At 31.5% G+C, this 27,297-nt stretch overlaps 3 protein-coding genes across 3 annotated transcripts in view; 2 read left to right on the forward strand and 1 right to left on the reverse strand.

Annotated features, from left to right (window-relative positions):
• Positions 1-8,830, forward strand: part of LOC132722835 (uncharacterized) — an 84,264-nt gene extending 75,434 nt beyond the window's left edge. The window contains exons 119-132 of the mRNA XM_060707418.1: positions 922-1,132; positions 1,396-1,578; positions 2,007-2,208; positions 2,554-2,863; positions 3,196-3,226; positions 3,486-3,533; positions 3,838-3,879; positions 4,520-4,603; positions 4,893-5,075; positions 5,759-5,863; positions 6,342-6,443; positions 6,684-6,785; positions 7,168-7,252; positions 7,734-8,830. Of these exons, the coding sequence (XP_060563401.1) occupies positions 922-1,132; positions 1,396-1,578; positions 2,007-2,208; positions 2,554-2,863; positions 3,196-3,226; positions 3,486-3,533; positions 3,838-3,879; positions 4,520-4,603; positions 4,893-5,075; positions 5,759-5,863; positions 6,342-6,443; positions 6,684-6,785; positions 7,168-7,252; positions 7,734-7,777 (1,732 nt within the window). The 3' untranslated portion in view covers positions 7,778-8,830. The remainder of the gene's footprint in view (positions 1-921; positions 1,133-1,395; positions 1,579-2,006; positions 2,209-2,553; positions 2,864-3,195; positions 3,227-3,485; positions 3,534-3,837; positions 3,880-4,519; positions 4,604-4,892; positions 5,076-5,758; positions 5,864-6,341; positions 6,444-6,683; positions 6,786-7,167; positions 7,253-7,733) is intronic.
• An 851-nt stretch (positions 8,831-9,681) lies between these two features.
• Positions 9,682-13,123, reverse strand: LOC132722836 (uncharacterized). The gene is made up of 2 exons (XM_060707419.1): positions 11,992-13,123; positions 9,682-11,455 (listed from the first exon to the last, which is right to left on the reverse strand). The coding sequence occupies exons 1-2, from the start codon at positions 12,745-12,747 to the stop codon at positions 10,388-10,390; spliced, it is 1,824 nt and encodes a 607-aa protein (XP_060563402.1). The 5' UTR covers positions 12,748-13,123; the 3' UTR covers positions 9,682-10,387.
• Positions 13,124-16,349: 3,226 nt separating this feature from the next.
• On the forward strand, positions 16,350-27,267 carry LOC132722837 (uncharacterized). The gene is made up of 14 exons (XM_060707420.1): positions 16,350-16,509; positions 17,874-17,957; positions 18,187-18,242; positions 18,623-18,799; positions 19,010-19,153; positions 19,405-19,521; positions 19,878-20,129; positions 21,059-21,203; positions 22,044-22,263; positions 22,915-23,067; positions 23,313-23,661; positions 24,630-24,921; positions 25,515-25,659; positions 26,125-27,267. Exons 1-14 carry the CDS (start codon positions 16,457-16,459, stop codon positions 26,359-26,361), a joined length of 2,424 nt encoding a protein of 807 aa, XP_060563403.1. The 5' UTR covers positions 16,350-16,456; the 3' UTR covers positions 26,362-27,267.
• Positions 27,268-27,297: the final 30 nt, after the last annotated feature.

The following is a 27,297-nucleotide window of genomic DNA, read 5'->3' on the forward strand; positions in this document are numbered from 1 at the left end:
GGGGTCACAAGGTCAAAGGTCAAGGTCATATACTGAAAACAGTTTCCGGAGCATAACTTAAGTTCCAATTGGCCCACAATGTTCAAACTTCATAGGATGATTGTCCATATTGGGTAGAAGATCCCTATTGATTTTGGGGTCAAAAGGTCAAAAGTCAAGGTCACTATTACCTTATAACTGAAAACAGTTTCCAGAGCATAACTTAAGTTCCATTCGACCCACAATGTTCAAACTTCATAGGATGATTGTCCATATTGGGAAGAAGACCCCTATTGATTTTGGGGTCACAAGGTCAAAGGTCAAGGTCACTATGACCTTGATACTGAAAACAGTTTCCGGAGCATAACTTAAGTTCCAATTGGCCCACAATGTTCAAACTACATAGGATGATTGTCCATATTGGGTAGAAGACCCCTATTGATTTTAGGGTCAAAAGGTCAAAGGTCAAGGTCACTTTTACCTTATAACTGAAAACAGTTTCCAGAGCATAACTTAAGTTCCATTCGACCCACAATTTTCAAACTTCATAGGATGATTGTCCATATTGGGTAGAAGACCCCTATTGATTTTGGGGTCACAAGGTCAAAGGTGAAGGTCACTATTACCTTGATACTGAAAACAGTTGCCGGAGCATATGTTAAGTTCCATTTGGCCCACAATGTTCAAACTTCATAGGATGATTGTCCATATTGGGTAGAAGACCCCTATTGGTTTTGGGGTCAAAAGGTCAACGGTTAAGGTCATCCTTACTAAAAAAAAATACTTTCGGGCATATAATGCTCCGCCTAGCGGTGCTCTTGTTAAGGTTTGTTGATATATCTTAACTTCTTAAAATTGTACAAAATACAGGTGTGCATGCATATAAAAAATACAAAATATGTGACGCTCATGTTTTTATTGTTTTTATTTCATAAATCACAGTTTGTCGATATCACTTTGCGTAAACTGCTTTGGCAATTATACAGTAAAATTCACTATTGAAGACATACCTAAATGGGAGGAAATACCGCCAGCACGAGCAAATTATTCGTTAAACATTGAAGTTGTTTCGGTAAACGACCCGCCAAACGTAATGGTACTCTCTCCAAACGGAACTGATATCTTGCCGTTTGATCCTACTGAACGTGTTTTGGTAAGTAGCAACTGTATGGGGTAAGTCAGACGAATGTCAGACATTAAATTATTTTTTACAACTTTATCGATATTTGTTGATTATTTACATGTAAAACATAACTGATATACACAGGGCATAAATGAAATTAGATTTGTTTTTTTCAGGCGGAGTTGTATCAACTTTATTGGTTAAATCAGTAAATTTCTAATGACAACATTAATTATTTTTCATACTCAATTGTTTAAATCAAACTCATATTTACGCCTTCCCAATATTTTAAGGTATTCCGCGATCAAGTCGGAAAAACAATTTTCGGAACAGTTGCCGTTGTGATAGCTTATGATATCGACGGACCTCAACATCTTCAAATTATATCAAACACAAGCAACGCATCTGGTACCTTTGTCTTACAAGATCTTGAATACACTGATATAATAAATTACGTTTCATGTAGCCATGGCAAGGTACGTACAAAACCGTACAATGGTCTTCCAAGTTAATATTTTTTGTTCCTTAAAATACAAATTGATTTTACACGAAAAAAACATATGACAAGAAGTTTGATGAGTGAATTTGTTGTTTTAGAAATATATTAAAAGAAAAACAAAACGATAACATTTAAAACTTTGTGTTGAACATTTTGCATATTTGTCTATAATTATGAATTATGACACTGTCATACCATTGAGCTCGTTATGTTACAGTTAGATGTATTCTCTCACGATATTGACTTTTATATGTTTCAATTTCATGATATCTTATGTATGGATTCATGCTTTTTTCATCAACAAAAATCAGGATTTGTTGCCGTGTGGTTAAATTCTTTATTAGGCTATCCGATAAACGTTTATAAGAATAGTATGATATTAAAATTTTTGTTGAAATATTTCAGTGTTTAAGTCCCAGTGCCCTTTTGAACCCCAAAGATGTAGAATGGAAAGGCATATACATCAATTATACACAAGAAAATACCTCCTTTATTGGTATAGACACAGTAAAAGTCGTTGCAATGGACGAGTCCGGGACATTTTCTGATGTTGTGTCTGTAACACTTGTAGTGATGGAGAATAAATGTCAACATGGTCATTGTAAAAGTAAGTAGATGTCATATTGCATTATTTTCAATATCGATTAAAATAAGAGAAAAAGTATAAAAAAAATGCGATCAAAATTATATCTATTCGAAATTTGTTTTTTTCAATGTAGCCCATGCTTTATTTTACAGACATACCAACTTGCCTCTGGCTGACTGGGAAATCATCTTCAAAATATCACCCTTACTCTTAAAATGCAATAAAATGTCGTTTGAATATCAATATCGAAATTGTTTGTGATAATGCTTCGAAGAATTGATAGACTGTCGCTAAAATCACCAATAAACATCGATTTGCTAGTTTACAATAATTTTTTTCCAACATATACATCCTTTCTTCAAACAGGTTTAAATGAAAGACAATATTCTTGTGACGATACGAGAAGAACAGAAGGATTCGACAAATATTATACGTGTGAATGTCCAACCTCTTGGGAGGGACCTTATTGTGAACAAGATGTTGACGAGTGCGCACGAAATTTCTGTGAAGCTTGGAAAGTTTGTGATAATAAAATTGGAAGCTATGACTGCTACTGTAAAGCTACGGACATAATCTGTAAATTGTCTCTGGAGATTTGGGAATTCGCTGTTATTGTAACTGCAATTGGTGTTGTACTTCTGGTCACAGTTGGCATCTTTGTTTATCGGAAAATTAAGTAAGTTTTTTTAATTCAATAACCACAGTTTCCTATTTGCAATCTCATTTATCCGTGCTGCTGAAAACAATACTCAATATGACACTTGTACAACAATGAAAACTAAGCCATTGTATAATTTCTCATATATATCAAATCTTTTAGTTCCACTTGTTTTAGTAACGCAGTTTTACATTTCTTACCAGTTTATGTGTTTATTTTATTTTATCTTATTTTTTCACCCTTGCTTGTTTTTTGATTCAGGTTACAATTACCATTACGTATTAACGATTATGTCATTTCAATATTTATTAAATGCCTTGTCTTACAGTTATGTTTGGTCGTTTATTTAGGTCTAAGAAAGAATATGATGTTAACAAAAAGGTTTGTATAAACTTCTTTTCATGAGCTTAATATAATGATAACTAGCATGAGTTTAAAGTTTTTAAAATAGAACTGACCTAGGCAAGATCATAACATTATTGTCAATTTAAAAAAAGTTAAGAAAAACATGGAGAATTTGAAAAGATAAAAGTTCTTTCAAGATTAAGGATCAATATTTTGTAATGACCAGCTTTTTGTTAATTTATCTTTTTTTTGTTTAAGGAATAATATTTGAATACTGTTTTTTTTGCTACTGTAGACTTCAGACTCAAAAACCTTTGAGCCATCCATCGTCGGAAAAGAAGGGGTAAAACTTTTTTGTATAGCTTTCATTGATTAATTTATTTTTTCTTTTATTTGAAAGAAATATTTTACATGCTTTATCATCAACAGATAGAATTGTCCCCCTCTTACATTTAGTCTTTGTCAAGCTATGTGAAATAGCAACGTATATAAAATACCATAGTTACAATGATTTTTTCAACATCTGTTCAAAACTTATAAATACTATTTAAAACATGTATATAATACTATTTAAAGTTTGTTTTTGTTCTTTATTACTTTTTTTTACTTTTGCAGATTCATATTTTTTACTTTTTTTACTTTTGCAGATTCTTGGTCCGCATTTAGTTCATTTCGCAAAGGTTGCACCGGTAACTATTGTCCAATATGTTAAATTCTTTAATTTCTTATACCTGCAAAGCAAATGAATTAAATATTTATTAACGTTCTTAAAGATATGTCACTGAAAAAGATTAAGTTATTAATGAATAATTTGTAGAGAATTCTGCAAAATAAAGGAATTTTTATGTTAAAGGAGAAAAAATAATATAAAGTGTACATAGGAAGATTTCATTATTAAGTATGACATTTGCAAGAATGCTCAGTAACACCGTTTTATATTTGTGTAGCAAAGCAATGTCACAAATGCTCCATAATACTGCTTTTTATGTGTGCGGCAATCAATGTTACGAACGCTCCATAATACTGTTTTTATTTATGGGGCAAAGCAATGTCTTAAATACTCCTTGACTTACGTTTGTTACTTATGTGACAAAATAATATAATTTAAAGAAATTCAACGTTAAAATTCTAGATGAGATACTACGTGTAGAGAGGAATAATTCTGCTGCCTGTAAATTACATTTCTGGTATGCATTTTGAAATAGGATAATTCAAATATGCCTGTGAAAACAAAATAATAATGTTGGTATATTTCTGTTATAACAAAAATATAATTTTGATAAACATTATTACCCATGTCAAAAACGCATAATACGTATTTTATTTCAGGTAGAGGATGGTGAAGAAAGTATGTCGAGTGCCCCTCCAATGTCTACATTCATTTCTCAATCTTTTAGGGCTGATGTGCATATGGTAAGTTGTTTTTTTATCATTTAACTTAGAAACATTTCAAGGCTTCGTTATAAGTTGCTTATGTTTAATAAGGTTAGGCATGTTATTTACAAGGAGGAAACGTTACAAAAAATAATTGCATAGATGTAACAGGTAAAAGTTAAGAATTTATTTAGATACAAAGATTTATATAATGCATGTGTACATTACACAATTCATAAAGTTTTCTGTATACAGTTTATATACATGTATATGCAAGTGACTGACGAGTAAGAGCTTATAAATAGTGTTTATATTTGTGCTTCCTAAGGCAAACGATGGCGACATATCATGTGTACCTGAAATAGAAGAAGAATTAGACTCAGACGATGTTGGAACGTCCATACCACCACCTTTGTTTGCGGAAGACTTAACTACTGCTGGAACGTCAAAACAAACTGAGGATGAAGAGGTCGTGGATACTAAAGGAAAGTCATATTTACCGGAAGTGGACGTAAGTAACAGACCACGTTCACTAGTAAGTGTGAAATATGTTTCTTCAAGGACAGAAATCTATTCATGACAATGTAACACGTTTAAAACACATTTATAAATATTTATTGAAAATGTTGAAAATCTATCTGTTTTCTTATTGACACCAGACAAGCGTATTTCTTTTGACAGCAGACAAGTATAAGCTTTATCTTCACATCGTGGTTGTTTTTTTATGTAAGAATCTTGTTATTTTCTTGTGTGCGTGAAATATTGATTTCAAATGTTTTCTTAATTGATGTTAAAGGTTTTATTTGCAGATACATTTGCTCACAACATTGTAAAATGTCAAAGGCCATCAGCGGTGTTTCATGAAATGGCACTTACGTGTCATATTGAAGGTTTCATGATAACCGCCGTATGGACACATTTGCAGATGTTTCTAAATTCAAAATTTTACCATTTTCATGTTTAAATGATGAATTCTGCTGAAGTCGGTGCCAGGGGGCGTTAACGGTAGTTTGCAATTGACAGTTCCGTCCATAAACAGCCTCAATCAAACCGAGCCTGCAACATTTTCTCAATTTTACCGTTTTGCCGTTTTTACTGTTTTCCTATTTTCTCTATTTTATCTTCAAAAGTCTATAATACAATGAAAAGTCTCTATGTTTTCTACTCCGATTTAAGATAATATTTCTATTATAGACTATCTTGGCACGACAATCGAAGAAATCTCATGAACATCCGGCGCCTAAATTCAACATTTTTCAAATTGCAGCTGAATTACAGCGAAAGAGGAAAGCACTTGAGGTAAAACAAGAAAAAAGACCGGTCTGTGCTTACACAAAATGCGTTTGAAATCGATTAAGGCCGTACTAAGCGCACAACTGCATTGAAATACAATTCAAATTTCTCTTATATTGTTTCATCCAATGATATATGTTTTATAATGATGATTACAATAACAGAAAATTATAATCATGAAATTAAATATTTTAAAGATAATAACATTGATGAGGAAGATGTGTTTTACATGTATAATGATAATGGTGAAGATGTTTTATGAATACTATATAATTTGATAATAATGATGATGTCTGTACATCATAAAATGGATGATGATGATGATGATGATTGTAATGATGATGGTGATGATGATAATTTATAATAATATTGATATATAATAATGATATATTAATAATATTTAAGATTGTTAATAATGATTATGATGAAATCTTATATATAATAATAACAACGATGATGATGATGAATTATCGCAATACTTAAGGCAAATCCAAAACGAAAAAAGGAAATGATGGATCATCCACCGCCAGAACCGAACCAATCACATGTAATTACGAAATTTCGAAGCCGTAAAGTAGAACCAAAGGTAGGCCTTTATAACTCCAAAAGTATTGTCTCGCAGGGTCATATTGATGTATTAATGTTCTATGTTATTTGTAAATGTATGTCCCGTATTGTACACCGTAGATTATGTTATTTACATGTCCATGTCATGTCTGATTTTTAACATTGATAATACGATTATGATGATATAATACATGCATATAATGTACAATAATAAAAACAATGATGATGATAACGATGATGAATTATTACAATACCTAAGGCAAGTCCAGAAAGAAACAAAGAAATGATGGATCATCCACCGCCAGAATTAAACCAACCACATGTAATCACGAAACTTCGAAACCGTAACGTAGAACCAAAGGTAGACCTTTATAACTTTAAAAGTATTGCTACATTCTATCTAATGTGAACATTAAACTATTAGACTATATATATTTTGCGGAATACTAATCCTCATATGTTAAATGATAAAAATGAGCGGTCTGTGCTTAAACACAATATGTTTGATATCTATTTAGGTCGTATGTTTATTCTTAACTAATAAACGCACAACTTCAATAAAAGACAATTCAATTTACTCTTATATTGCGTCATCTGGTTAAATATTTTTCAATACTTAAGCAGACTATTTCTATAAACATATATTAACACTACAATTATCACATTTCAAGCCTGTTATTTATTGCTTGATTTTAATAGATTAATTCATTTCAAATTCAATTACTATATGATTACCTTTTCAGCCGACGCTGCCAAGCTTTGCTGACACTATAAAGTCAAAACAGCCCCCGGATACGAGTCCAGCACATAATTCCGAAAACAAAACAGGTTCATTTATCAATCAATAATTTATGTAATCTATTAAATATGACTAATTAATTAATTCCTTAATAAGAATAAACTGAAACTGCCAGAGTATTCGTAGTTTGCTCATACAACAGACTGGCTTAGCACAACAGGCTTATAATTCACATAGTAGTTTTACCATAAATCAGTGATTTACAAAGCTTACTTGTATTCTGTAGTGATTTTTGCAGATTCCCCATACAAAAAGATCAAGTAAGCTATACACTTAATGTATCATAGTTTTTGAAGCAATGCACGGAGTAGCACCAATGGTCTTCCTCCACGAGTTAAGGTGGAAAGTCGCCATATTATCTTTACAGCGTTAGAATTCTGCTTAAAGCCCACCTATCGAAACAAAGATATTTTTTTTTTATCATTCTCATTGATGATTGCTTATCAAGGCAAACATAAACAAACACAATTTAGAATATATATCTATATGTTGTACTTTTTCTTGTTTAAGGTGGTGATATGGAGAGAAACACGTTTGAGACACAAGAAGACTAAAGAATAAATTTTAATAAAGACTTATTTATACGTGTTAATTTCTTACCCCACAGACTGATAAAATTATATGTTAAAATTGACAACAATTATGTTTTAAAAGACAAACATTTCGTTAAATATCAGCTTACATTAATTGTAAATTTCGTTTTTGTGTTTAACGCTAGTTTATTTTAAAGTTAAACAATAATTTCGAATTGTTCTTCTTATGTAAACTGTATCTTGTCTTTTATCAAAGAAGTGAACTATTGATGTTTTTGCTAGTTTGATATAGTTACATTTTATTTGAAAATACTAAAGAATTCAGTAAAGAAAGATTTACTTTTTATGAACTACGTTATGAAATATCTGTATAACTTTTTGTTATTTTCTTTTTCTTTTATACTATTAAACACATGTTCGTCTTCATTTTGATTGGTAGTTTTAACGATATATTTATCTAACATGAAAATTATTTTATTAAACCGAAATCTTTTAACTTGTAATGATGTTTTTTTTTTAAATAAAGACGATCGTTATAGGCAATTTTAATTTAATTTAAGTTTTTGTAACATTTTTGTTCATTCTTGAAATCCAAAATCGTTCATCTTCTGCAATTAATTTAAGTTTCTGGAATGTTAACAGTTATGTTAAAATCTAATAGTGTTTTGTGAGTTACTTTTCCATTTAACAAGACGTGCCTAGTAGTTGATAAAGATAATTGAGCTATTGATGGCCTTTTGGCCAATATGACATAGTTCAATTTCACATGAAATTACTAAAGCATACGTTTGATTACTTTCTTCTGATTGTACAGGCATGGAATGGATATTAGTAACGGAAAGTTAAATTTCCCTTCATATGTAAATCACTCGGCTATTTTAGTTCACTATTGTTCATCTTTCAACATAGTGGGGAATAACAAATCTTTGATTTATTTTCAAGCAATTCATATTTGTTATTCATATTTGTTATCGTGAATACGTTCATGATATTCTTTTATTATTTGAGCCATATTTTTCATATCTCTAGCTTTTCTTCCGTCATTCTATACCAATAAACTCGTGTAGAAATGTATGTCTCCTGTGTATTTTATCCTGAACATGCGGTGTTGTTTAACTCAATAACGTTCATTCCCCGGCTCTCCCCAAACCGAAGTGGGATCAAACTCCACCAGCGGCTCTAAATATATGTATGGTGTGTACATAATCAAATGAATGGTTCATTTAACCCCACAGAACATGCTAAGGCGATGCGCGTGGTGTAACATCGCGATATTGTGTAGCTTTCTGAGGAGTTAAGTAATTGAAAAACGGCGCATTCCTTTAGAAGGTATATCGTAATTAAAACAGTTTTTATGTTCCGTGGAATACTTTACTATTTTTTCACTCAACATACCACCTTTTATCAGTGAAATAAACATTTACTGGATCGGTATATGTCGGCTCATTGTTTTCAGAAGAGAATGACCTGTGTATGACATGTATGAGATACATATAATTCCTCTATCTTTAACAAACTGTTGTGATGTTGTATTTTGTGATTATAAAAATTATTTTCTATTTTTTTCTATATTATTTTTTTTCTTTTTTTAAATGAGGCATTTATAACTTGCTTTTTCAAATCTAAATAAATTGAAAGTAAATTGCTTCCGGGTTGTTAAAAGAATGCAAGTAAAACATGTGCACGACTGTTTTTGTGGAAAAAACAATGAAAGGGATTTTTGTTTATCTTTTAAACATTACATGTCTGATACACGTAACCACTTTTTACAGCTTGTTATTATATAACGACCGAATTGCTTATGAAAATCTTTCTTTTTTTTCAGACAGGGCTTTTGGCATAAATCTTATTCTGTCGTTATTTCATCTTACCAAATGATCATTCTTAAGCTCGTGAAAGCCATGAGCTTATCTAAATTTAGATCAGTTACTGTGTCTATACTATCAACCGTGAACATATAGGATTAAAGTGCATGGTTGCCTGTTAGGTAACAGTATGTCGTATCATGCATATATTTGTATCATTACATATATTGGTTTATATTTTGCTACGTCATTGTCGAGCATCTGTTGTATATTATAACAGCTGTAGAATTCTCCCACGTATTTCATTCATAAACAACACAGGACAGATAGAAATCTACCAACAGACACTGTAACATTGATATTCTAGTTCTTTCTAAAACAGGGGTAGGTGGGGTAAAGTTGGACACTTAGACTTAAAATAGCTTAAAATAGCCATGAGTATCATTTTCCTTTGTTTCTTTAAGTGTGTTCCCACTTATTTAACATTTTTGTTTGAAAAATCTTTTTAAAACACTACTCCTTAGATATGTTTAATTATGAATAGATTCATATTTTTTTCTCTATTCTGAATGCATTAGATCATCACGTCTATGGCGAGCTGTGTCACAAATACATCATACATCATAAACACCAGTCTAAAGAAATGAATAAGAGCCAGTTCCTGTGCTTAATTATATCTTTATTAAATATCAGTATACCACATGTTAAAGAAACACAATAAGTTTGATGTATCAGGTTCACTTTTACCAGTGTCACACTGTTTTACATTTGTAGACAACAGTTCAGTTTGCGTAAATTAAATATACATGTTAAGGGGAATATATTTTCAACACAAGTAATCCACTGGTGGAAAGTCATGGCTCCAACGGACGTGTTCTGATGGAAGTACTACTTCAAATGGGATTTTCAATTTGTCTAAGCATTGTTCTATTCCCATAACGAATAAACGTAGATTGCAACAGTGTCCAAGATTAACCGCTGTCAACTCAGGACAGTTAAGATGAAGTTTCTTTATAGTTGAACAGTCAAACAAATTCAGGTACTTTAGCGGTTGTGTTGTAATGTTTACCGTACTAATCTCGCGGCATTTTTCGAGATTAAGATGAGCTACGTTTGGGCAACCGGATAGAGCCATCTGCAGGACGTAATCTGTCATTTGACAACGGTAAAGTACAACTGTCTTTGCCAGCCGGGTACAGATGGACAAAAGGCTAAATTTGCAATCAAATAGGCGAAGAAATCCTATAGCATTTAACGCGTGTATTACACAGGACTGTAGGTTAAGCTGATCATCACTGCATAAATTCATCTCTATGCAATCTACACTGACACATTGTATAGTCACTGTCTTCAGTGCAGGTAAACCGACCATGACCACTTTACACAGATGGTTTGCTGTTATGTACATATGGTTCAGTGTGATGATATCTTCTTCCGCTTCTGTGTGCAGATACCGTATGGACGGACTTCGTACATGCAATGTTTCACAATCAAAGTCACCAAGCAAGCAAAGTTCTTCTACGCTTGGAACCATATATTCATCCAATGTAAGACTATCTTGAGAAATGCATCCAAGTCTGAGGCATTTAAGACCGGTATTTGAACGAAGTGTGTCTTTGAATGATTTCATATCAATGACGTCACACTGTGATATCTCTAGCAATGAAAGTTTTTCACTTTTGATTTTCAAGGTGCGTAGGCTGTTTGAGCCGTTGACGCATGCGCGTCGAAGGGTTTGCGCGATAATTTCGACATGTTCCAAGGACTCCATCCCATAATCAATTATCACGTGACGTAGTTTTGGCGCGTAAATGCTGATGAAAGTCGTGCTCCATACGTTAAAAATGTAAAATTTCTGCAGGCTGGCAGACATTAGTCTTACACCGTGTAATTGCTACAACAAAAATATATTTATTAAATGAATGATTAAACAGTAGAAACATTGCTCTGCATTCCATTTCGGGAGTTTTAATTATTAAATGTGGTAATTAAAGCTCAATTGTCAAATGACGTCATTGCATCAAACATGCATAAAACAAGATTTATGATAGAAGCAGAAACATGATCAAAATCTATGTGCAAACACAGTTTGTAAATAAATCAATTTATTTTTCTTAATAACAATTCTTAATGTATGCTACCGACAATTTTGAATTAATCAGTGCATTAAATATATCCAAAGGCTGACATCATATTTTTCCATTTTCAAAATACAGTCTGAATATTCATGTACTTTTCAATTATAAAATAAAGTTGATTAAATGCAAACTTTTGTTTCTAAAAATGTTTTAAATACAGTCGTGATCAAATTTAAGTTTAAAGGCTTCTACTATCATTGCGTATTTCAGAAATCATTTCGTTGCGATCATAAATTAAAAAAAAAACAAAAACAAAAACTTTATATATTTGTTTAAAAAAATATAATAATACCTCACAATTGCTGATGCTTAGTTTACGGAGCACTTTCAGTTTGTTTACAATTTCCCAAAGGTCCTCCATTTCCATGGAAATGAAGTGCACACATAGCACGGTAACAAGGTTACACAGTGGCTCGAACTTTAAACCATTAAATATTTCGAAACCCTGTCTAATTGCCGTCTCGCTCCGGCCGTTTTCCAGTTGCAAATTAGAATTAATCTTGATATGTACATCTTCCAGTGAATTTAATAGAGGTAAAATAGATCGGATGCCATCGATAGTAATATTCCAGCATGCGTTTAGTGTAACTGACTTCAGTGCCGGCAAACGTCGTGCAATGTCCATAAGTTGCGAATCTGTTAACGAATAGCCTCCATTTATATAAATTTTCTCCAAATTTGGTAAAGCACAACATGTGTCTATCACTCTTTTAGTCCACAAAACAGGAATCCTTAAAACTCTAAGGTTTTTCAAAAGAGGGACGCAAGAAAAAATTGCTTCATAAACCGATGTATTTTCCCGCCAAATTAATTTTTGTATATGGTGTCCATACAGACGAAATAGGCAAACTACCATTTTAAAATGCCATTGTTTGTAGAATGTTGGATCTATGATAATGGTCTTCCATAGCGATCCGTAGAAATACAAAACGTCGTGCCACTTCCGGCAAACTAACGCAAGTGCCGGTAATACGTCATCTATTGGTTGTAAAAATCTAAATATTGCAACCAAAATTTCATTTGGAACATTTTCTATTGTAACAACCATCGGAACCGACGGCTATATCCAAACTAAGAATTTTCAAAACATCATACTTTTCATTTCGAAAGATTGCGTCTTCCAATATTTTTCACTACCATCTGGGATGGCATGTATCCATTCATTGTTAAAATCATAACCTTCCCTGTTATATTGTAGTTTTAGTTAGACATCTGTTGCTGTTCATATGATTTTCCCATCTACGTCATTCCGTTTGATTTATAGGCAGACAATAACAAAATAAACCATTCATCTATAATTGTCCATTTTTTTCTTTTGCAAAAGTAATATTTATATTTTTTCCGTTTCGTTTATAGCCCCTACTGTGTTTAATTGAATTTTTTTCAATAGTGAATGAAGCGTCTAAGCATTCACAGGGTTAATATAGCAGTAAAGGAAAGATTTTTATGATGTCATTTTGACTCGATATCAAACATATGTTGCCAGTTAGATGTTATAATATACGTCATAAGAACATTAGTCATAAGATAAAATGATATTTAATACAGTCAATGTTGTCTCAATATGATATGTGAACACGTGCAAATAATATTCGGTCAATCATATTATGATGCAACTTTCAGAACAAAATTTTATCTTATATTCCAACAAGGTTTTTCTTTCAGCGAATGAAGGAAGGAAGGAAGGAATGCATGGACGAACAAACGAGTAAAATACAAAATTACGAACAAACGAACGTGCAGACGAGCAAACCAACAAACAAACGAAAGAAACGAACGAATGAATAGATAAATGAATGAATGAATGATTGATTGATTGATTGAATGGATGAGTGAATGAATAAAAAATAAATGAATGAATGCATGAGTGAATGAGGCAGAGCATCGTTACCTCCGTAAATAGTTGCCGAGAGCTAGATATTCCGGTCTGTACTGGCAGTCGGTGTAAGATTCTTATATTATATATATATCATGATTATACAACAACAAAAATAATAATAATAACAAAAATAAAAACAGAACAACAAGAAAACAAACAAATAAGTAAAATAAAATCAATACAATCATGCAGTACATGTATTTAAACTGCCGTTTGATACTTACACAAAGACAAGGCTATAAAGCGAAAAAGCAGGTTAAGTTTCATCAGTAAAATGTGGTATATACCTTATATCCTATATAGAAGGATGTAAAACATGCATGCTTGTAAACACACAACAGACTTATGTTTCGAGTCGTTGCCCCTTATTTAAATATTGTACCTTGACCTCACTCAACGTTTTTTTTTTTTTTTTTTTTTTTTTTTTTTAGTACAATGTATTTGTTTTATTCTTATTCTTTTTCAAAGCAGGCCTGCATTGTAACTGATATTGCATACATACAATTGGTGAAGGTTGACATAGTAATCTTCTTTTCAATATAAACTCTAATTAATGTCATGTGCTTGTGTAAAGAACGACTTCTTACTTTGAATAAAACTTCCTGGATATGAAGAAAGAAAATGTAGAAACTGGTGTATTCTTTACTCCCATTGTTAATTGAGTGCAAAAATATTTACTTGTGCAAGCTACATGTGAGCCCTTCAAGATAATGCTTAAACACTGTAACTTAAAAGGACTTTAAACTTTTATTGTTCATTACAATACTTCAAAGAAACACAATTATATTTTAATTCTCAAGAATGTGTTTCAGAATGGAGGGAATAGTGATGACTCTAAGACTTTTGAGAATAGACTTCATAATAATCTTTAATTAAAATAGAAAAATTCGCTCATTAATTAATTAAAGATTATTATGAAGTCTATTCTCAAAGTTCTTAGAGTCATTACTATTCCCTCCATTCTGAAACACATTCTTGAGAATTAAAATAAGAGAATACCAAAACAAAATATCATAACAATATATTTTGAATAAAAATACTGATCAAAAGTCATTATTTTTTCTCAAAAAGATTATTTTCAATGTCATGGGCCATTTGTCAGAAATCCTTTAAAAATACAATATCAACAAATAGGTAAGAGGAAAATACAAACAAAATAACGCAATACGTGAAAGAACAACAAACGGTTATTCATAAAAAATACACTTTGACCAATGACCCATGACATTGAAAATTATCTTTTTGAGAAAAAAATAACGACTATTGATCAGTATTATTATTCAAAATATATTGTTATGATAATTTGTTTTGGCAAACATCAATCTATATTAAGATAACAGTATGACATCAGCAAACTTAAAAACAACTGCATGTTGTAAATCTTCTGTTTTATTTATAAATATGTTTTGCTAAATTATGCAACGTACGTATATAAGAAGGCGCATGATAAGATATAGAGGTATGGAAACTCTTAAAAGTTGACACTATATATATATAACACTCAATAAACATGCCATAAAAAATGTTGTTATAATAAATAATGTAAGAGTTTATTACAGAATAAAAAGTTTCAAGGTAACGTTTATTTATTCTTCCTTAATTATGTGCTCAAAATAAAAACATTTATAAACTGGTGGGGCTCTTTGTAGCCATGTTATAATTTTACAAGTGCAGTATTTGGGTGCATTTGATTTATTTACGAAAGGTGTTCGGGTATCAGCAGACTTTATTGCCTTTTTTCAGGCATATCGATGCACAAATGGGACTTATAAGAATTGAAGGAAACCTTAGTTAAACGTTTATAACATCTGTCCAGTAGCTATTTCTTTTATTTAGAAGCGTCAAGGGGGTCTCATAATCAAGAATTTATATAACTATATTTATAGTATCTCCAAATGTTTAAGTATTTTAATTCTGATCAGTAAATATTTTGTTTGTTTGGATTTTTTAAATCGAAAGTTAAGAGTGTGGAGACTGTTGAGGATCCATATCAATAAATAAATGATTGCCACAAAGATGACTTAGCACATGATAATGTTCCGCTGTTCTTTTTCAAGACGAATGCTACCAGTTTACTACGTGACGATAGTGTCGTTAAATTTTAAAAAAATGTCGGCTGAAAGTCAAGGTTGTGATGAAATGTATTTTTATAAAATAAAGTTGATACTTTTATTTGTAGCAGTTCTTCTTCACTAATTATTGAGATTCTGACTGTTATATCATTCACGATGCGTATCCATGTATGAAATCCTCTTAAACTGGCCATTCTCTGTTGAAAATAAATGGACGATGGACAGGAAAAAAATTAATGTTCGTGCTACAAGATATGACATGAGCAACAGACGTATACCACGGAACACTTAAATGTTTTAGCCACGTCCAGTTTTGTTTCAATTACTGCAACAGTTATTATATTGCGATGTTTTGCCACGCCCACAATATTGACATTTTCTGCGGACTTAAAAAAAACATTGTGTACATATATGTATGTTATTTGATGTGTTCAACAGGCAGGCCATTTAACCAACAATTTGGCTTCTCCTTAGCGAAATGAAGCAAAGGACAAAGAAGTGAAAATTTAAATCATTTGTTTTTCAAAAATGGTATTGAAAACATGTCACAATATTGAGTGTTATAACCTTGCTTTTAAGCTCTGTGAAATCGGGTTAATTTCAGGCCTGTTTTAACTACGCCAATTTAGCCTTCCAGGTTTTACATAAAGTCTGATAAGAGAAAAACTTTCGTATTTTATTGGCTAATGTCATTTTCATTGAATAACAATCACGCATTTGATAATATAAACTCTAGAACCGCAAACATTGTCAATACAATTGATAATACGGTGTACACTTTGATACGAAATGATTCAAAAATAATAATGAGAGGCATAGCACTGCAACTGTTGATCATTATTTGCTTTCTACATTTGAGGTAAGCTTATCTGATTATAAAATTATTATGTTAAGTAATTACGGATACAATGATTATGTTTTGACAATAAAATTGTTTATCTTATAAAAAAATAAACGTCAGTAAAAATGTGAAAGAGATATCAAATGAATTTATCTTTTCCATTTTCATTTGTAATTGTAGTATTTTATTACTTTTCTTATACTTTGCTTTATGGTAATTTAATCTATTTTAAAACTTAACACACATTTGTTGGATCTATCAAAAATTTAACAGAAGGAGCATGGAAACACGAGTCTATCAAAATTGTGATATGGCTCTATTCATAACATTATACTGACATAGAAAAGCGCAAGTTTATGCCAGTGCCTGATCTACAATTATAATAGTATAATGTTGTTGTGTTTAGTGTGTTGTCTTTATTGTTGTTGATGTTTTACATCTTTTTTGTTCATGTTGAAGAAAATGAAATCCAAAAAGAACATCTTAAAGTATATAATCTTAATAATTATGTATTTTTTTTTGTTACTTCATTATAACCAAGAATAAATAAGCAAATATCTAATGAACTCAGATTTAAATATAATACATGTTTAACAAGATTATCAATTCTATAATACAACTTACATATTGACAGTACAAAATAGTATTTAGTTTGCTATCCCTGTGATTTTTATATCATTTCAAGTGAGGCTAAATCAAATATAAATTAAATGCTACACCAAAATCAAACGTATAATGAGAAAAATATGATAAATAAAATCATTTGTAAGTAATAAATGAAATAAAAAAAGTCTCAAATGGTGAACGTATTCTAAATATTTCACAAACAAAATGTGAAACTAGTAAAAAGTAAAGACTGTTAAAATCACTGTTTTTTTTGTAACTTTGTCTTTTGACGTCTTATTTGGATGTGCAGGCTTCATAACATGTGATCCCCTTTAAAAATTACATTTTATTTAGTTCCGCCAATTGTTTACTAGTTTAGGGCACACACTTTTTATTACCTGGGACCATACGCCGCTTTTCGTGGAATGGCACTAACGTGTCACATTGAAAGTTCCATGATAACCGCCGTATAAACACATCTGTAGATATTTTTTTACCATTTCATAATTAAATGTTGCATTCTGCTTAAGCCGGTGCTAGAGGCCGTGGACGGTAGTTTGCACTTGACAGTACTTTCCATAAACAGGCTCAATAAAACCGAGTCCGTAACATTTTCAATTTTGTCGTTTTGGACTTTCTGTGGGGATTCTTATTTTTTTATTTATTCAAATTGTTTAAAGTATTATATAATGGTGAACATAAAGAAAAGAACTGAACACATTTGTATTGTTCTTTTATGTTTATTATAACTAACTGGCATTGTGGTCGCATTTCAGATCAGAGGCTGGTTCATGCTATAAATATTTCCGAAGATCAAAAGAAACATGCACTGGTTGGTGGTCACGGAGGTGTAGCACAAAGTAATATTTATAAGTACATAAATTATGTGATAGACTGTTAATATGTTGCTGATTTTAGTTATTGTTTATTTATAGTTTACAATCTTTAAATCTTTATCAAAACACTCGGTTATAAGATGTACAAATTGAATATAAATATGAACCTTCTCTTTCTATTACAAATTTTGTTACAACAAATTATATAAGAAAACTTTACATTTAATATTACTTCTCGCCGTTACCATTTCAGATATTACAGTTCCAAGGTTTGTTGTGACAACTACAGCGGAGCCACATGTTCAATCCGTAATTTTGCTAGAATAAACCTTATCGTTTTGATCATGCAATATAACGATATAGTACAAGATACTATTTCTTTCTGCTCTATTCCGGAAACCGATTGCATTATCAGTATTTTCATTTTCGTAAATAATGGTAACATAAATACAAGAAGTAGTTAAGCACTTTTTGGTTATGTTGGTAGACAGCAAACCCTTAAAGCATGATTTGTAAACAAGAAGCAAACGGAGCCATTCTATTGACTTTTTTTATTAAGAATGAAAGAAATGATGAGTTAACTGATATAATTTGTTCTATTGTTCAAAAAGAAAGATGTGTGTCACGTGCATGCACTGTTTGTAGAACATTATCTGATAAGTAAATCATCATCTTATTATATTTGTAAGCGAAATGTCGAGGGGGATATGGAACAAACACATGCAATATTAACAACGAGGGCTATGTTAAATACAAAGATGGTAAGGTTGTCAGAAACAGTGGTGGAGTCTGCTATGCACCATCAAGATGTAGGAACTGTAATAAAGGATATTATCCTGTTACCTCTAGCGGTGGATATTGCAAAGGTTATCTTTAAAGTATTCCTTCATATTTTTCTCTTCTTGTTTTATTTCATTATTTCATTGAAAATCCTCAATTTATTTAGATATAACAAAAACAAGAAGTGGGTGTAAGTAAATGTAAGGCAATTTAAAATCTATTTCTTACATGATAAATAAAATGTCTGGAATATTCCATTGAAATGGTCTAGTTAAATACATTTGTTACCATTTTAGCGTGTTTCCAGCCACAACACTGTAATTTACCAGTATGTGCATCGTCGAATAATTATCGGTGTGATTATTGTGAAGGTGAATATATCAGAGAAAAACCAGGTTATAACGTTTACACAGGGAAGCCAGATAGCAAGAAATGTCAAAGTAAGTCACAACAAATTAATTAATTTGAAAAAGTCAGGTCATTTCTTTCAAAGAAGCCAAGTTGAACAATTTGACAAGAAAACATGTTTCTTAAACTCTATTTAAACTTATAATCGAAATATATGCGTGATTTATAGAGGTACGAATATATGCCGTCGGCCTCTCTTATGACCGACTTGTTTGTTACATCTTATTGAATTAGCAGCTATTTCCTCTAATATGATATTTTAACAGATTTTTGATAATTTTAGAGGCATGTTCATGGGTAGATGGTGCTAGGTGCTTTCCGGGTACTTGCTCGGGAAACATGATACTTGGCAGAGATTGTCAATGTGCAATAGGGTTTAGTGGCAAAGATTGTTCTTCAGGTATGTAACTTTGTAGGTTAATGTCGTTAATCGACGTTGAATGTTATCTCAAATGACTCCAAATTAATCATAGGTTGTAGTAAAGATTTCATTTCTCTTCTTGTATTTATTATTTCACGCTAAGCCTTATGTCTTTGAAATGAAAAGAGTTAAATAAAGTAAGTTAATAAATAAAAATAGAATTGGTTTGTAAATGCACAACGTAATTGTAACCTGTGATATTGTTGATGTCATGTATATCTAGATAAAAGTTTTCCAGCACACTGATGTAAAAATATTGTCTCGTGATTATGATGGGTTAAGTTGCGTACTTGTATATTTTGTTTCTTTTTAATTATGTGTGCTTTTACTTTCAGCAACAACTGTTCAAGTTCCAACAATGTTATCAATGTACTTAAAGCTTCATGGTTCTGCAAACAAAGTTAAAAAAGTCGACAAGGCGTTCAAGAAATCGATAATATGGCTAAAAGATACCGATTGGTTAAATATTTCCATACAAGCATCTTCTTACTACAGGTCCAATATTGACAATTCAAAAAGACCAAATTATATAACTAAATATTATATTGGTGTTGAAGAACAAAATATCGTTTTGACTTTATTACGAGGTAATTAAAGTTCTGTCATAATGATATACAGTAAATCCTCGCAAGAAGGTAGGACAGTCTTATTATTTAATATTATACACGTATATATATATATGTTGTGCGACTTTCGGAAAATGTAGCATAATAAAGAAAAAAGATTTATTTGATCCAGTTTATGATTTCTTTAAAGCGATATTAACAAATTATAAACCAAAATTTATCATTTGAAATAAATCAGATCATATGCAAATCTCATATTTACATAGTGATTATTACGTTTTATGATACAGAGTGCCATAAAGTTTTGTTTTGTTTTTGTTTTGATTGGGTTTTACGTCACATCGACATAGTATAAGTCATATCGCGACGTTCCAGCTTTACTGGTGGAGGAAGACCTCAAATGCCCTTCCGTGCATTATTTCAGGCACGAACGGGCACCTGAGTAGAACCACCGACGTTCCGTAAGCTAGGTGCCATAAAGTACAGTGTATAACATGTATATTGTATGTCAGTTACCTATGTCATTCTATTACAGATTGTCTCAAACGCTAAACATATAGACCTTCTGTTATTTTATTGAATTGATTTTCGTCTTATGTTACAGAACAATGTCTAAATTAGTTAAGATCATATATATTTAGGTATAATCTATTCACATACGGATTTTAAAAATAGATCGTGACTACCACACGATATCTTTATATATAATATATGCATCAGACTCATTCAATGTGTATACACACATCTACTTCCTGTGGTCGCACTGGATCATAAAGGCTGAATTGTGTCAGATGGCAATAATATATACCGTAACCGAAATTAAAAGATGCTGATAATCGCAATAACCCATACACACTGAATTGTATGCACTTAAAAGCAATACCTGATGTTATATATTTTTTCATGGGAAAATCATTTGTATTTATACAATTTTACAATTTTACAAACAGGTACAGAATACGGAGAATGGAACATAGACGGCGGTTGTACAAATTTTGATGAAACTTGTAGCAAAGAAATAAGAAATATATCGTTAAGTAGTATTGGTCCTTGGGGGAATATTTTAAACAATGGAGGCTTTAAACACGCCGACAAGTGAGTTTGATAATTTGCTTATCTTTATTTGAGGAAAATATTCGAAAATATATCAGTGTTAACATTGTATATAAATTATCTACAGTATTAGCTTTTCAAATAGCTTTTTTGTAAATATTTTCATTTTTGACGTCCTTTTTGGGATTTTATATCTTTATTTCAACCTTACCTTTTTTGGAGGTGTAGACGCCATAAAAGGCGCCCGTTAATTCAATAACAGATTGTAGAATTCCGATTGTTTAACACTACATTATTGTTGTGTTTGAGCTAATTTCAATTCCTTTTCTTTCATATTTTACTTAATTGGTAGTTCCATTTTTTCCTTAAAAAATAATGTTTAGTCATCATTTTGTTCAGACGTATGTCTTAAATATTTAAATGTTTGGTAAATTTCTAACAAATCTGTAGGGATGTCCGTGGCGAGTTATTAAGGTCGTTGACTTTAAAAGTCAAGTTTGTTAATGTAAGAGAGTCATCCAGCAAGTTAATGTAACGGCCGTAATTCTACTAATGAACATGACTGTGCTTGAAATAACGCAAAAATAGGCACCTTATGCGTTCCACTACAAGTAAAGCTGGCAAATCACCTCGTAATCATTACAGTCTTTTTGTCTCTTTCGCGATATTAAATGAATCTATATGAAATTGCATTATTCGAGTTGCTATATTCGACACGAAGCTAAGTATAACAACACGTTAACTAACATTTCGCGAAATGCACTACTTCGGAACTTTTGAACGACGAGTTTAGCGCATACCCTCTGTTGTTAACTCTGTGAGGGGGTCGGAGAATTTGTGTCGTTATAGAAAAACGTCATACAAATGTTACATTTTTTACAGAATTAAGTTCAAAGTGTCAGCAAAAAACGGTGGTAAAGTAACATATGAGGACAGAAGTAGTTTTACACAGCCATATGCACAAAAGCATTATTTTCTTAATGGTGTAGCTACAAACGAAGAACTTGAGCTTCATTTTGATGTATTTCCACCGGTTCACTGCTTTGAACAACATAATGACTGTCAGCAGGATGCATTAAACGTAACAGATTTTTTAACTCAGGTAACCAGCATTATTAAATGCATGATCCATTTTTACAAAATCATAATTACCTAATTTAACGAGAATTTCATTTTATCAAGTTCGCGTTTCCATTTCTAAAGTAACCATTTGCATGGTTATTTTGTTCAAACTATCCTACCTTGTTTGCAGCAGTCTGAAAGATACATTCCTCATAGTAACACTTAATTTGGAAATGTAACAGTTACAGAGAAAAGAAACACAAAAGTGAATAGCTTACGTAGTGGTGAAAATACATTTTTTAAAAATTTCTTATTAATGGTAGAATATCATAAATAGTCCGTTTATGGTGAGAAACTTTTATTTGGATTTATTTATGTGAGGCAACAATTCTGCTAGTTACTGAAATATCAATTGTTTTATTTAGGAAACACGCTATTGACCGAACTAAAGAACAGGGTAGGGACACCGGGGATTTTCTTGAAACCCGCTTAATGACATTTACTGTGTCAGTATGGCCTAAACGCATCAAACAAATTGCATAACTGAGATTGGATCAATTATTATATCTCTAACGCGAGCAAACATTGAACCTTTATCGAGCTACTAACGAAATATAAAAAGTATTTTTGATCAATTCATACGGCATCTTGCTTAGTGTAGTTTGTAACCGTCCTTTTTTTTTATTTTCAGCCCAAATTTACAGCATACTGGAATGGGTGGACTGATTCGGATTCTGGTATAGAAGAATACGAGTTTAATATCTATTATTTAGAAAATTCCCATGACCATAATTTTCTAGAACATAAACGCCTGCTATCGACAAACAGATTTGCACCATCGGAGGTATGTTTAGATCATAATTGGATAATTATGTTGATTGAATTTAAGGCAATCATGCGTCTGCCATTCTGACATGTTTGTTTAAGTACGATGTCGTCCGGCTCATATGAATATTTGTTTTAAAACAGTTTACCCATTTTCTTAAATGTTTTTTTTATAATTACTTTATAAACTTATGCATGACATCTATATTGTTCCATTTTTATTTGATTTTTGTTTATAAGTGACGTCTTATTTTAATTTTTCAGTCTAGTGCAACTCTAGACCTAGAAGAGCCCGGTCCATATTCAGTAGAGCTTATTGTACATGACCGTGCTAAAAATTATAAAGTTGCCAGAAGAATCATTCTCTATGACAATGCGTCAGTTGTTGATTTATACGGTAAACAGGCCAGAGTTGTTCAAGTTCAAGAAAACGGGTGGATAAATAAACATACTGAAAATATAGAAATTGTATGGCAAAATAGATTCCGAAATATTAGACATAGCAACGGTGGCTGGCTTAATGGAGTTAAAGAAACTGAAGATATTGTCACAGACCTTGATGATAGCAAAGGAAAGTCAGCTAGAACAATTGACAAACTCAATAACATCGATGGTAAAATTTGTAATGAACCTTTATTTCTAAGAATTTCAATTGCTGTAAACATTAGTCTTCAAATTTCACACAAGAACTCTCTAACAACGTCAAATTTTCAAGTTATCTACTCTGATGTATACTCTGTATTAAATAGGCAATTGATTATTCCCCGCTCAAAAGGCGGCGGATGGATATAGAAATAGTCTCCGTCCGTCCGTCCTTCCGTCCCACATTTTTTGTCCGGAGCATATCTCAAAAGTATTTGAGCTATCAACTTGAAGTGTAGTGCACAAGAATGATAACTCTACCTTGCATATTTGTACAGTTATTGCCCTTTGTTATATTTCAAACTTGATTTTTGCCCAGAACATAACTCAAAAAGCCTTTGAGATATCAACATGAACCTTCATAGGTGGATATTTCTTACTCAGGAGGTCCGATTGTGTTATAAATTTACAACGTGTAGATTTCACCAAAACACAAACATTTACCGACCTGGATCATTGAATTGCAAAGTATTCCGCGTCTGGGAAACAGAAATATCCGATGATTAAATGTGAAATGTTATAAGTACATGCAGTTATTTAATAAAATTGTCAATAAATAAGTGATTTGATATTGGCCCTGTTATTTGTCCTCGGGTCAGTCGTATTTTCCTTCGGCCAATACGACTGCCCTCGGACAAATAACGGGGCCAATATCAAATCACTTATTTATTAACATATAATACATCCCTATTAGTACTATTACCGGATAGTAACCTAAAGAAACGCTCTTACTCCTCTTACTCCTCAATTTTTCTTTTCTGTTATACATGTATATAGAAAGTTTAATCGACAGTCGCATGAGTTATAAGATGTCACGTTTTTGTTCGTGTTTAACATCACAATTCAGTGCAATATCTTTTAATTTAAACATTCAAATGGCAGTTACTTTTGTTTTCATTTTTGCAGTTTATCCCATTTACAATGTTTGTTTTCTTACAGGGATTGTTCGCTTTGATATTTCTCGTAAGGTTGAGATTAATGGTATATCATATAGTACCCCTTTCGAACCAGTGCCTGATTGCTTATTTAGGCTAGAAAGGATGGTTTACACCGATGAAGAAATTGTTGACGGAAAGAGGCTTACGTATTTTATTCGGGGAGTAGACGTTTTTGGAAAATTTGCTGAGGATAATGTATCAGCTATGATTGATGTTTCTCCAGCACTTATCCGAAACATATCGGTCAGGTTTACTGTAAGTGATCAAAGCGCGCCCAAAGAAAACGAATTGATGTAAGTAATAATTCGATTATTTCTTTCTGCGAATACCCCTTCAACACAATACATTCTGATTTAAACGGTAATAATTGTTAAAGGAACTCCACTGAGGTCCAATAGCCTAAAATAATAAATTTTGAAATTCTTTCTTAAATCAACTGGTACATTTAAATTTGAAACCAAGCAATAGATGATATATAAATATACACGGTATTAAATTGATAATCGATTTTTATGCGATTTTTGGCCGATTTGAGTGAAAAGCGTTTAAACGGTTTTCATTTATTGGGCCAATTTGCACAATAAAATTGATTATTTCTGGGAAACGGAGTGAGCGAATGATCTGAAATTTTGTACATGAGTTATTGGTCTAGACATACATCTAGTTATACTAAAGTCTTGAAAAATATTTCCGGTCTTTTCACTTCAAAAAACCTCAGTGGAGTCCCTTTAAGCTAATTTAACTTATTAAGCTATTTTATAAATATTTGCCAACATCGTATTATTTGCTTCACATTATTTTAACATTTAAATGATTCAGTATTATTTGAAATGGTAGAAATAATAGTAAATAGAAAAATTAAGTGCATTGCATACTGTATTTGTAGCATTGCTTTGAAAGCATTTGATTACCACAGTGGCATGAACAAGGTTTCCTGGAAAATATTTAACAATTCGACAAAAGATGCATCTATCAATCACGGACAGTCTCAAAAAGATTTAATAGGAGAGGTACTTGTAAGGAAAACAAAGGTATTTTATATAAACTTAGTAATCTTAAATGTTATCAGTCATTTTAAATGTTATCAATTACTTTACAATGGAAAATGTAAATGAACGTTGCTTAATTGGTCACATTGAAAATAGACCTTTTTTTAATTGGGTTTTTTTACTTTCATATTAAATGTTAATAGAGCATAAACCTGCGTTTGAGAGCGTAGATGTTAGTTTGCAATTACCATAACCATAAATGAACAGGTTCAATCAAATTGGACTCTATCAAATTGTACGTGTAACATTATTTTCATTTTACTAGTTGGGCATTTTATTATGATGTCCGTTGTTTTCTTTTCTACTGCCAAGAGACAACCAGTTATTTCAATACTTCATTCATGCACTGACATTTTAAGAATAACAAAGAGTGTTATTTCAGGTCATAATTGGTACTTCATTACATGCATGATTTTTTCCATTCTTATTTGATTTTTCCTACGTCAGACAATAGATGAATGCAAAGACACTGACACTGAGCATACAGATGGAACTAATTGTTACTGCACACCTTATAACGGATGTTATCATCGCAATATTCAAGTCAAAACGGAATTATCGAATGGAAATAAGGATGGCCTCAACAATGGAAGCACACCCGGGAACTTTGAATACTTCATAATGGTTAATGCTACCAATAACGCTGGTTTAACAACCTCCATGCAGAAAAAAGTAACATTTTAGAAATATCTGCCGATTTCCTATGTGCTATAATGGACAAAAATTACAGTTATTATATGTCTTATCTAACCAAGCGTTTTCTGAATTTATAAGAATCTCCTTTTTAATAACATCAGGTTTTGAAACCAAAAAACTGACGGTTAAAAATGAGAAATAAAACAATAAATGTGACAATATTTATACAACCTTTACACTATGTTCAAATATTCAAAATAGTTTAAGTTTCATTCCGAAACAGTTTAAAGTTTGTGTCTTATTGTATTGCATATTGTATTATATATTTTTGTATATCTGCTATCTTTATTTGCCATGCTACTTCATTTACTCTTATTTCAAATTACATATAACTGAAGGTTGAAAATGAGAAATAAAACAATAATTATTGTGACCTTAATTTTACAACTCTTACAATTCCGTTTGAACTAGAAAGAAATTACGAAATCAGGAATCATTCTGATATTCAAACTCTGAATTTGATTATTCAGTCTCCCATACCATTCAGTGTGGAACTCTCAAAATCTAGATTAAAAATTACCATTCTACTCCTGGAGATTATCTGAAAAATGATTTTGAAATTATGAATGCTAGACAATTGTGTTTAAAATGAATAAAACTAAATTGGTGTGTTTATTGAAGCACTGAATAACTTTTAGTTTTGTCTGAAGCTTTTGGATTATGTACATAATTAGTCGAATCAAACGGAATGACGTGCAGTGTATTTAGCTTCATTTCCTATGTATAATAAAATGGCATCCGTTATTAAATGACAGTCACTTTTAGCTACTCCTTTCAGACATTTCTTGTTAAAAGAACATTTCTCTTTGGCATAGAAAATCATAAATAAGAAACTCATTCTGTCTATTTTTATTTCTATATATGCATATGCTTGAATAAACTATACTCATAAGATGCAGTGTTCAATTTGTTTTTACCAAGCAC

The sequence above is a fragment of the Ruditapes philippinarum genome, unplaced genomic scaffold, assembly GCF_026571515.1.
Source record: "Ruditapes philippinarum isolate M1 unplaced genomic scaffold, ASM2657151v2 ctg716_1_1_1_1, whole genome shotgun sequence".
In the NCBI taxonomy this organism is placed as follows: domain Eukaryota; kingdom Metazoa; phylum Mollusca; class Bivalvia; order Venerida; family Veneridae; genus Ruditapes; species Ruditapes philippinarum.